Source organism: Trichechus manatus, unplaced genomic scaffold, assembly GCF_000243295.1.
Source record: "Trichechus manatus latirostris isolate Lorelei unplaced genomic scaffold, TriManLat1.0 scaffold00236, whole genome shotgun sequence".
NCBI classification, from domain to species: domain Eukaryota; kingdom Metazoa; phylum Chordata; class Mammalia; order Sirenia; family Trichechidae; genus Trichechus; species Trichechus manatus.
The window spans coordinates 2,006,923-2,019,309 of record NW_004444172.1 but is presented as its reverse complement, the minus strand read 5'-3'; the positions used below and the strand labels follow the sequence as shown (position 1 = coordinate 2,019,309).

Sequence of the window (12,387 nt, the reverse complement as noted above, 5' to 3'; positions counted from 1 at the left end):
TTTGTTTTTACTGAGACTTTATGTTTTTCTTCTTTATTTTGATGAGTAGGTTTGTTAACTTTCTTTGTGGTTACCTTGAAATTTACCCTTATCTTTCTAGATTTGAACCAGTCTATTATTACTTGGTATTGCCTTGCCTTCCTCTCCATTAGAAGGTTCTATACTTACATCATTTATTCCCTCTTTTATTGCTCTGATGCTGTGGCCATTTACAGATTAACCTCTCTGGTTCCCTGTTGCAAATCTTTTGGTTTTGCATAATCCTTAAGAGTTCGTTTCCTAAGTTGGTATCTGGCTAGTACAATCCTGTGTCCTATATTCAGCCTGTGGTCTGGCATTGTTTATTCTCAGATCAAAGGACTCCCTTTAACAAGTCTTGTAAGTTTGGTTTGGTTTTTACATAGTCCCTCAATTTCTTTTATCTGGAAATGACCTAATTTCACCATCGTATTTGAACGAGAATTTTACAGGATATATTATTCTTGGCTGACAATTTTTTTCTTTCAAGGTTTTATATATGTCATCCCATTGACTTCTTGTCTTCATGGTTTCTGTGAATAATCCGAGCTTAGTCTTATTGTTTCTCCTCTGATGTGACTTTTTGTTCTTCTCAAGCTGCTCTCAGGATTCTTTGTCTTTGGTCTTGGTGAGCGTGATTATGATATGCCTTGGTGATTTTCTTTTGGGGTCTATCCTATATGGGGTCCGTTGAGCTTCTTGGATGGTCAGCTTTTCATCTTTCATGATATTGGGGAAGTTTTCTGTCAGCAATTCTTCAATGATCCTCTCTGTGTTTTCTGTTTTCTCCCCCTGTTCTGGAAATCTGATCACTTGCAGATTTTTGCTTTTGATTGTATCCCACATAATTCTCAGGGTTTCTTCACTTTTCTTCATTCTTTTTCCTGGTTCTTCCTCAAACAGGGTTGTAGCCAAGTGTTTGTGTTCAATTTTGCTGATCCTATCTGCCATCGTTTCAAACCTGCTCCTCAGCCCTTCTATGACTCTGTTGATTTCTGAAATCTTGTTTTTTATCTTTTGGATTTCTAATTGTTGTTTTTGTGTGTTTTCTAGTTGTGAATTTATTTTAGCATTTTGTTCCTGTATTATTTTCTTGAATTCTTCCTTTTTTTGGTCTGTATTTTCCATGAATTTGTCTGCCTTTTCCATGAGTTTGTCTATTTTTTTCCTCATTTTTGTCTGCTTTTTGCTTCAACTGTTGGATAATTCTGAATATTAGAGATGTGAATTCCCTATCAGTTAGGTCTAGTGCCTTTTCTTCTACTGGAAGGTCATCTGGTGTTTTATTTTGGACACCTACTGGAACCATCCTGTCCTGTTTTTGTAAATGTTTTTATATTGTGTGCTGTCTTTGGGGCATTCAGTGGTTATTTTCCTCTTTTATTGATTGTAGATTTGTTTGTTTTGTCTTGCTTTTTTGTTGTATTTGGTTATATCTGAGCAGGCGGGCTGTGCATTCTTTGTTGTTTGCTCGTTTGTGGGCAGGATACTTTTCACCTCCTTCTCCAATGGGCAGGATCAGTCACTCAGGTATGGTACAGCAGGGCAGGTCCAGCTGAAGGGGAGTTGCTAGGATGGGTTGTTTGTGGTACGTACCAGGGCTGACAGTGCAGACTGGGAATCAGTGCAGGGAAGGTTCTAGTAGGCCGTGCCTGTGCTGCTTGGGAGTGTGATGTTCAGTGCACAATGCAGGTAGGCAGGAAGGAGGGGGTAGATTTTGATGTGTGGAGCTAAGATGGGTATGGGAAAGATGAGAGAGAGAAGATAGGGACAGGAGCCAAAAACATACATAGAAACAAAAAAGAGTGCTAAGGGAGTTTGCTATTGGAGTGGAGAGATGAGAGACTGAGAAATGGGGAAAAACAAAAATGAAAAAAGACAGAAGATGAAAGAAAAAAATGAATAAATCAAGAAACTGGAAATGAAGAAAGACAAAAAGGGAATAAGACAGAGAAGAAACAAAGAAACAAACAAACAAACAAAAAACCAAAAACAAAAATCAAACAAACAAAAAACAAAAAGAGAAAAAAGAAATGCCCCCAGGGATGTCCCTGTGCACCTGCACAGAGTAAGGCAGTAGCTTTCAAGCTGCGTGGTACTGCCCAGCTAGAAGGAGCTCCCAAGCCAAGAAAAGAAGAAGAAAACAAACAAACGAATCAAAACAGAACAAATCAGAGCAAACAAACAAACAAAAAAAACCCAGTGGTCCCACCAGCATGGGAGCAAGGGCCAGGAAACAGTTTCACAGTTGAAGGGTATTTCGCAGCCTTTCAGGAAGAAGCAAAGATGGCGCATGGAGCCAGGTATTTGAGAGAAAGGAGGAAGAGGTGGTGAGAGGTAAGGAAGAAATCTAAAGAAGCAGAAAAAAGCAACACCAGCAGCCAACAAAAGGCACTCAGGGAGCCAGCCAGTGTGGGCGGGTGGAATCCAAGCTGGTGCTTCCCGGCCAAGAGACTGTGGCTGCAGGAAGCAGAGGAGGCTAAGTGGGGGTGAAGAAGGGTGGGGGTGGGGTGGGAAAGCCTATATCGCTGGTTACCAGTTGTTCTGTCTCCTGCTGGAAGCTCCGTGAAGCTGCTTTTTCATACCCCCTTTTTGCTGATCTCCGATAGGAGTCCAAAATGGCGGATCCGTGCTGCAGTAGCTAATAAGGGACCTCTGCATGTATCTCTCCTAGCTCTCTGTTCTCAGTTTCTTATTCCATTTGGTGCTTGGTTGAGTTCTTTATCTCTTCATTTGATTCTTAGGGTTTCAGGACTGACATGTGACTCTGACTTAGTTTTTCTGATCTTTGCTGGGGAGGGATGGCGTGGTGCTTCTGACTTGTTAATGTATTTTTAACTGATTTTTTTTTGAGATAATTGTGCATTCACATGCAGTTTTAAGAAATAATATAGAAATATCCCATTTATGCTTTGCCCAGTTTCCTTCTGTGGTAGGCAGAATAATGCCCCCTAACAATGTCCATCATAATCCCTGGAAGCTATGAGTATGCTAGGTCACATGGCAAAGGGAAATTAAGGTTGCAGATGGAATTAAGTTTACTAATCTGCTAACCTTGAGAGCAGACTATTCTAGATTGCCCAAGTGGGCCCAGTGTAATTACAAGGATCCTTAGAAGGAGTAAAAGGAGGCAGAAGAGTAAAAGTTAGGGAAAGATTTAAAGATGTTATGATGTTGACTGTGAGTACAGAGAAAGCGGTTATGAGCCAGGAATGCAGGTGACTTCTACAATCTGAAAAAGGCAAGGAAATGGATTCTCCCCCAGTGCCACTAGGAAGGAACACACCATGATAACACCTTGAGTTTAACCCAGTGTTTTAGTTATCTTGTGCTGCTATAACAGAAATACCACAAGTGAATGACCTTAACAAAGAGAAATTTATTCTCTCACAGTCTAGAGGCTAGAAGTCCAAATTCAGGGTGCCAGCTCTAGGGGAAGGTTTTCTCTCTCTGTCTGCTGTGGGACAAGGTCCTTGTCATCAATCTTCCCTGGTCAAGGAGCTTCTCAGCACAGGAACCCCAGGTCCGAAGGACGTGCTTTTCTCCTGTCTCTTGTTTCTTGGTTGTCTGAGGTCCCCATGTCTCTCTGCTCGCTTCTGTTTTTATATCTCAAAATATATTGACTTAAGACACAACCTAATCTTGTAGATTGAGTCCTGTTTCATTAGCATAACTGCAGCTAATCCTCATCTTGTTAATTTCATAGAGATAGGATTTACAATGCACAGGAAAATCACATCAGATGACAAAATGGTGGACAATTCACACAATACTGGGAATCATGGCCTGGCCAATTTGACAGATATTTTTTGGGGACACAATTCAATCCATGATACCCAATGAGACTTATTTTGGACTTTTGACTTCAAGAACTGAAAGATGATAAATCTATGTCGTTTAAGCCAATAAATTTGTGGTAATTTGTTGGAGTAGTAACAAATTCCTTTTATAGAAAAGAAATACACTCCCAATGGTAACATTTCTCAAAACTATTCTATAACATTACAACCAGGATATTGACTTTGATGGAATCTACTGATCTTATTCAGATTTCCCCAGTTTTTCTTGTACCTATTTGTGTGTGTGTGTATTAAGTTCTATACAATCTTATCACCTGTGTGATACTGAACATCACCACATTCAAGATACTGAACAGTTCCTAAACTCCAGAATTCCTTGTGCTGCTCTTTTGTAACTACACCCACCTCCCTCCTGTCTCCTCTCTTCCCTGCCTCCATCCTCTCTTTTCTCTTAACTGGATCTCAAATTTTCCCTTCCAGAGCTTCAGGCCATCCTCTGTCGATTTTACTAATGACTCTTGAACAGTGATCCTTGATCCTGGTCTGTGAATATACTTGGCCCTGCCCTGGGGTGGGGTGAGAGGTTCTTTTCTTATAAAGACAGTCTTTTCTGAGAATTTTCAGGTCACTGTATACTGACCTCAAGTTATTATAGTTTTTCTCTTAGAATTTATGTGGGTTATTGAATTTGGAAAGTGTATCTTTTTCTCTTGCCTAATTTCTCTTTGTGCTGTTACTTAACAATACATTTTCTGGCCAATTTATTATAACATTTTGTTTTGTTTTGTTTTGACATGAAAGTTGTTCTTTTATCAAGGTAGCATGGAATTTTGAGAATTCAAGTGGGAGTTTCCTCAGCTACTCTTTGAACTATCTACCTTCAAAGCTTTTCTGTCTATAGTTTTCTTCCTGATTCAAAGGACTCTTGGCCTCCCTTGGACTTACCATTGAGTTTCTGTAGTTTAAAATTAGTTGTCTGATTGATACAATTGATATGCTATATTATAAATGAATGGCTACCCTTTAGGTTTTTAGCTCCACCTGCATTCTAAATTCTGTATATCTATTGGAGAGAGAAATAGAAAATGTTTACAGGAGTTCCCATTCCCTAGATAAGGAAGAGTGAATTCAGAATAAAGAGGATAGCTAGTAACAGAAATAAATGTTTTCGAATGCTAGAAAGTGTCACTAATATGGGAGTATTAGGTCAAAAGTTTAGGCTGAGTCATAAGATGCTTTTTAAAGAATTACATTTATTTTATATTCAGTTTTGGACAATAATTGGAATGATTCATGAAGAGGTTCATTGTAGACAATTTAGGGAACTTGTTTAAATGAATGGAAAATAATGGACTTAAATTTCAATATTGGTTATATACAAACACAAGTATTTTTTCTAGTCTTAAGAACATATTTGAAATATACTTCAAACAATTAAATGCTTTGTAATATTTATACATACTTCTTAATATTACAGACAATCTTGATAAAGTCTTTCTTGACGGGTAGTGTAAGATACGTTTCTCAAACTATATTACAGGAAAAATTAGATCCAAGAGATGTTTTTACTATATTTTCCACATTTTAAGGTCTTATGTATTGAAAGAAGTAGCACTAATTTGAGATGATAACAGATTTCAATCTCAGAACATTAAATCTTTGTAAAATATCTATGTTGGATGCCTTGTTGTGCTGAATTTTAATAATTTGAGTCCAGTCTAGAACTTTACTTCTCATCACTTTTAGAGCTTCTTTTACCTCCTTATTTCTCAAGCTGTAGATCAGTGGGTTCAACATGGGGATTACAATGCCATAAAAGGTGGAAGCCACTTTCATATTTTCCTCAGAATTATTAGAATGAGGCTGTAGGTACATGTAGGAGAGAGTCCCATAGAAAATGGTCACTGCTGTCAGGTGAGAGACACATGTGGAGAAGGCTTTTTTTCTCCCTGCAGTAGAAGACATCTTTACGAGGGCACGCAGGATATATATGTAGGAGAAAATGACGACCATCACAGTGAATGTCAAGTTAAATCCCACAAAGACAAGAAGTAGCATGATGTTGATATTGATACTGGAGCAAGAAAGGGAGAGAATTGAGGGAACATCACAGCAAAAGTGATTGATGATGTTGGACTTGCAGAAAGACAGTGAAAATGTAAATCCTGTGTGCACAGAGGCATTTATTGAGCCCATGAAATATGAGCCAGCTACCAGCTGAATGCAGACTGTTCGAGACATGACAATGGGATAATGAAGTGGATTACAGATGGCTACATACCGGTCTAATGCCATAGTTGCCAGGAGGTAACAGTCAGTAGTGGCAAATGTTGCATAAACTAATAATTGTATTACACATCCCATGAATGATATTGACTTATCTTCTCCTATGAAGTTTTGCAGCATCTTGGGAGTAATGGCAGAGGCATAACAGATATCAACAAAAGCCAGACGTTGTAGGAAAAAGTACATGGGTGTCTGAAGTCTGGAATCTGTCTTGATGAGTAGGATAATTCCAGTATTACCCACCATGGAGGTCACATAGATCACTAGAAATACAATGAAGAGGACATACCGAAACTTGTGTTGGCCACCAAATCCCAGCAGAAAGAATTCAGTTACGTCAGTGCCATTTTGTTGTGTCATGGCTACCAATAGTCTAGAAAGGACCAAGAGAAGGACCAAGAAAAGAATGGACATCTTTGTGACTTATTGTAATAAAAACTGTCACTTTTTTGACTTGGATTTTCATGCAAATAACAACAACAGGGTTTATTGCTGTACAAGTATTTATTGTATTTCTTTTATAAGAAACCAACAGGTAAACAGTTATATTTGAGCCATCAATTTACTTTCAAAATGAAGAAGATTGTCATGGGAGAAAACTGAGTTCTAATATACGTGGTTCTAAAAAACAAAGATTAACACACTTTTCAACTATTATAAATAGATATCTATATTTGCATAAAGCAATATTCAAATATGATTATGTATCATTTTCAACAACCAATAGTTTTTCTCAGCTATTTATCATTTAATTCTGGACCATTTGTTGATATTAGTAGTATTAATTAGAGAGTAATTTTGCATAAGATATGTTCATGGTTCACATGAGTTTCAAGTCTTCAGAGTATCTTTGTACTATTTTTTTCTAACATGTAATAGGAAACAAGTATGCATACAGGGTGGTCAAATTATTTTTGGAAATCTCTTCAAACATATGTACCAGGATATATAGTGTAGAAGTTAGTGAGTAAAACTGGACTGTAAAAACACAGGAAATTCTGGATAAAATTTAACAAAGATTGTTTTAAAGTCATATCACACTCTCAAGCAAGTAAAGGAAATGTTTATCAGCTGAAGCTTGGAAAGGAACTTGCAAACCAGAGTGGTGGTCATAATGCTGCTTGGGTGGTCCTAAAGACTTATGCCATCACAGGAAACTCTGACCTTTGGTTTCAAGTGCTAAGTGGGGGACGAAAAATTATGTCTTGGATATGCACAGGGTAGATGGATCAAAAAGATAGTGTGGACCCTTGAAGGTTACAATTTCTGTAAAGAATATCTTAGTCCATGATGGAAAACATCTACTGCCTTGGCGGAAAAAAAAAAAAAGAAAAAAAATTCCACCTGAGAATCTGTAAGTAACAACAGGAATTCACATAGATATGGAGTTTATGTTTGCATTATTAAGCTGACAAATTAACAAAAAATTGTTCTTGGTTATGAACACTTTAGGCTATCTGGCAGAAATAAAACAAAGGCCTGTGGTGGAATACACTGATAATCCAGGTTCTTCAGGAGTCCCACAAATCAAATCAATAAAAATTATCTTACAGTGTGAAAAATTGAAAAAAACATTAAAAGAGAAGTCATCCTTAGCAAAAGACAGCAGAAATGACAAATAGCAGAATTGAACAACATAGGATTTGATATTGGAATTATCAGGTACCTAGTATAAAATAACTAGATTTATATTATTTCAATAAATTAAACAACTTAAAATAAGAGCAACAAACAAAATACTATCAAAGATTACCAAGCAGATTCATAAAATAATGTAATAGATTTCCTAGAGGAAAGAAAAATCATCAAAACAAAAGACTGTAGACAGGCTAAATAATAGATTAGATGCAACTGAGATTTGCTGAGCTGGAAGACATATATGAACAAATTCGCCAAAACATAGGACAGAATGATAATGAGATGGAAACTATGAAGAAGAGATTAAGAAACTTGGACGTTAGAATAGAATGCATTAAATTGGCATTTCGGAAAGAAAGGAAATATAATTTAGGTGGAATGGTTTCAACAAATGCCAAGTGACCAAAAAGGAAAGGAAATCATGAGGAATCTCAAGCAGAATCAATAAAAATTGTCCATACCTTGAAATATTATTGTGAAAAAAGGCAAAGAGAAGATCATAGAAGTAGTCAGAGAGAAAGGAATGACCAAAGTCTGAAAAGTAGACTTCCCAGTAACTGTGATAAAAACCAAAAGAGAGTAGAATAAAATTCTGAGAGTGCTTAGAGTAAACAACCACAGCCTATAGTTGTACCTACAAAAACAATTGTTCAAGGGCAGGCAACAACATTACTTATGTTGTTTACTTGCCCAAACTATTTATCTTGAATCTAATCATGAGGAAGCAATCTGAACAGGATCAGGAATTGACAAATCAACAGACTTAAACACTTCAACAATGTTAATTTCATAAAGACAACAACAAACAGGCCAAAAAAAAAAAAAAAAAAACAGGGAAATGTTCTAGATTAAAAAAGACTCGGAAAACATTACACTTAAATTAAATACATAATTCTTGATTTTGTCGTGGATCTGAAAAAAAGAAAACAGCTATAAAGGATATTGTTGGGAAAAGAGAGTGAATCTCAACAGTGTATATATATCAGATTGTTCATTTATCAGTATTAAATTGCTCTGGTGTGAAAATTTTATAAAGAAGATTTTTTTTTTCCATAGGAGGTATACTAAAGATCACTATAAAAGCAATATGGCAGGAAAAAGAATTGGTTAATGTAAGTGAAATATACACCAGTATTACGATTTTAATTTTTATAAAGGTTTTACAGTTTTTAAATAAGAAGTTAATGAAAAACTTGAGGAAAAAATAAAATATTTTTATGCAAAAAATAAGTGGAGAGAGTTTACCATCAATGAGTATGTACTGAAGATGTTTTTAAACTTTACTGTTCAGAAGAAAGGAATATGATCCCTAAAGAAAGTCGAAGAAATAAGAAGAAATAGTGAGCTTAGAAATAGATAAACGAGTGGATAAATTGGAATAAAGAGAGGTGGTAAAAATACTAACGATATTTTACGTGTTATTGTCATTAGGTGCCATCGAGTCAATTTTTGACTCATAGCAACACATGTGACAGAGTAGAACTGCCCCATGGAGTTTTCTTGGCTATAATATCTGTGAAAGAAGATCATCAGGTCTTTCTTCTGTGGAGGCCACTGGGTGGGTTCCAACCTACAACCTCTCAGTTAGCAGCTGAGTTCTTAACCAAAGTGCCACCAAGAGGGAATTGTAAAGAAAATGAAGGTATCAGATGATAGTAATATATTAGATTGAGGAATTCATTGATTTAAAGTGCTCTAAAATTCTTTACTTTAGACTCTAATGTAGTTGTGCATGTTTTCGATAAATACAAGAAGGATAAAAATGAAGTGTATGTAGTTTCAAGTTAGGGAAAATACAGAATTTTAAAATGCATTAAACCAAATGGAGGTAGAAAATAGTATAAAAACAAAAATAGAAAAAAGTAAGATTAATAGATATCATATGAGATGGCATAAATAAATCCACATGTATCAGTAAGGATAATAAACATAAATGGACAAAACTCACTATTGAAATTCAGAGATTTTCGAATTGGATTTAAAAAAATAGAAATCAAGCCATTTTATATGTCAGGAAAAATTATAAAGAAACTAAATGACTAACGATTAAATAAATTACGCCATAAAGAAGATTAGAACATTACGTAGCAGTGAAAATGTATTCACTAGAGCTACCTTTCTCAATCCAAATCTTAAAAACAATATTGAGGAAAAGAGTGAATTGACGAATTACAGTCTAATACTGAGGCTTCAAAGGTATTGATATTTTACATTCTCAATAATTCGGTAGTTACTAGTGTTCATTGTGTATTCCATATGACTTTTGGTAAGTATTCAATTTTTACTGAATGTATTTTAATCCCTTAAATTGCCTTTAAAGCACAGTTTACAGACAGACTATCTCTCAGTGGTCTGATCCATAATCAATCATGGGGATGGCGTAGGACCAGGCAGCATTTCATTCTGTTGTGCATGGAATTGCCACGAATGGTGGGGGGGCGGTTAGCATGTTGGGGCTCTTGATGGCAGCTAACAACAATGTCTCTCAGCAAGTGGAAACACTGACACTTCCAACTCTTGATTTGGAACATATTGCCATTTTTTGACTGAGTTCTAGATAAGGTCGTTTGCATTTAGGGGCCTGGTGTTCCATGAAAAATCTTTATCTTGAAATTCGAGATTCCTATTAATTTCTTGGTTTTTAGAGCTGCAGCATTTCAATATACAAAAGGAGCCAATGAGATTGATTTGTTCATTAGGGTGAGAAGGCAGTCAGTCCACTGAAGTAGTTCCTGAAATGTTTTCATCAGCAATAATGAAATTGCATACCCCAAGGAGTCCACATTAAAGGGTTACATTCATTTCGATCTATGAATTCAGGTGCCTTGAACAATGAAAACAGTCCCAAAATTCAACAAAGCTCAACAAAATAAAGCAATTTTATTAAATCAAAGGCACACTATTTTACAAGATGTTAGAGAAATAGTGTTTGGGATTAAAAAATGTCAATTCAGTTCAAAGAAAAATCAAGCATCACCTTTGTTGAAATTTATGAGCAGAAACTTAGGATCTATAATGTGAGTTACAGCCACAGTCCTGAAGACATTTAGCTTGATTGTGTGTGATAAAAATCAGAGGGAATACATCAAAAACCAAACTGGTAGCCACTGAGTTGATTCTGACTCCTGGTGACCCCATGTGTTACAGAGTAGAATTGTGCTCCATAGCGTTTTCTTGGCTATAATCTTTAGGGAAGCAGATTGCCAGCGTTTTGTGGAGGCGGTTTTTTTGCGTACCACTGGGAGGGTTCAAAGTGCCAATTCTTAAGTTAGTAGTTAAGCAAAAACTGTTTCTGTCATCCAAGACCCTAAGGGTGGTATTTGGTATTGGCCAAAGGGAAATGCATAAAAAATGCTTAATTTAGGGAAAGATCTCATTTGGTGGGGCATCTATAAACCCTTCCCGAAATAAGTGGACTTCACATTTGGTTTTAGAAATATGTTTGGAATTGTACCAGGTGGAGATCGGCACTGCCAGGGAAGGCAACTCCAAGCAGAGGAAGAAACTTGAGCAAAAGCTTGGTGATGGTGCTGCATAAGCTAGGGGTGAGAGGCAAAAGAGACTCATATTTATATGTAATTAAGTCAATGTTGCTCTTATCAGCAGCAGTTTCTACATTCAAGCATTACTGACGTTTCCTGCACCCCTTTCAGAGATATTCTTAACTAAAGCAAACTTTGGGTCTAGAGCTGACTTCTCTCTTTCCCAAAGTGTTAGCCGGTAAATAAGACTAAAGGACTTTTATTGACTATCGATAATGTTCAAGACATTGTTTTGAGTGCTAATTGGTGAAAGTACTCCCAACTCACCCCATCAGCAGATCCTGCTACTCTGGTTCAACTTTGGTTTTTGGAGGTGAAGTCCTGCAAAGAGACAAAGATAAAATATCTGGTATATCTCTCTGATGTCAAGATTTGAATTTTTTTCAAGACACTACAGCATTGTGTGTCTACTTAGAAAAAATACAATAAGGAGTTACTTTTCAGAAATTGTATTTATGTTAGATTGCCCCTTTCTACATCTACTGCAGGCTGATGGCTCCCAAGGTGATATTTTTGTATTTGCACAAATGAGAGTTTATTTTTGAGGGCTGTGATATTAGGTTCTGTTCTCATGAGAATCTCAAGACTCTGGAGGTTGAGTTGAATGTGTAGATTTGAGATTCCCTAAGGGTAACTTTTTAAAAAAAAAAAAAAATTTAAGTTTCTTTCCTTTAGGGACTTTGTGTCTTGTTTACTTACATGTGCTTATGGATCGTCTGTCCCACTTGGGGCAGGCCTTGGATTCTGAAAACCTGGGTTCAAATCCTTGATCTTCCACTTACTCTAAACCTCAGTCTCCTTCTATGTAGAATCAGGCTAATGACAGCAGACATGGCTGCTTCAGTGGTGTTGAAAGGGCAAGTGAGGGATATACACGCACATACCATTGAAGCGGGAAGGGATTTGCCAGGAAAGGTATTATCATTATTATAATTTCACGGCTGTGGCTGTCATCATTGGCATATACCTCTAGGAGTATCTGGGGCCTGACACAGCCCCGACTCACAACTGAAGCTCTGTCCCAAAGTCACTTACATGCCTTTCTATCTTGGTTAACTCCATGCCTCACTTTATTAACTCTGTGGTGGCCATTGGCAGAAAGA

The 12,387-nt window shown here is 36.7% G+C and overlaps 1 protein-coding gene across 1 annotated transcript; it reads right to left on the bottom strand.

Annotated features, from left to right (window-relative positions):
• Positions 1 to 5,432: 5,432 nt before the first annotated feature.
• Positions 5,433 to 6,464, bottom strand: LOC101360977 (olfactory receptor 5AK2-like). The gene has a single exon (XM_004389247.2). The coding sequence runs from the start codon at positions 6,462 to 6,464 to the stop codon at positions 5,433 to 5,435; it is 1,032 nt and encodes a 343-aa protein (XP_004389304.2).
• Positions 6,465 to 12,387: the final 5,923 nt, after the last annotated feature.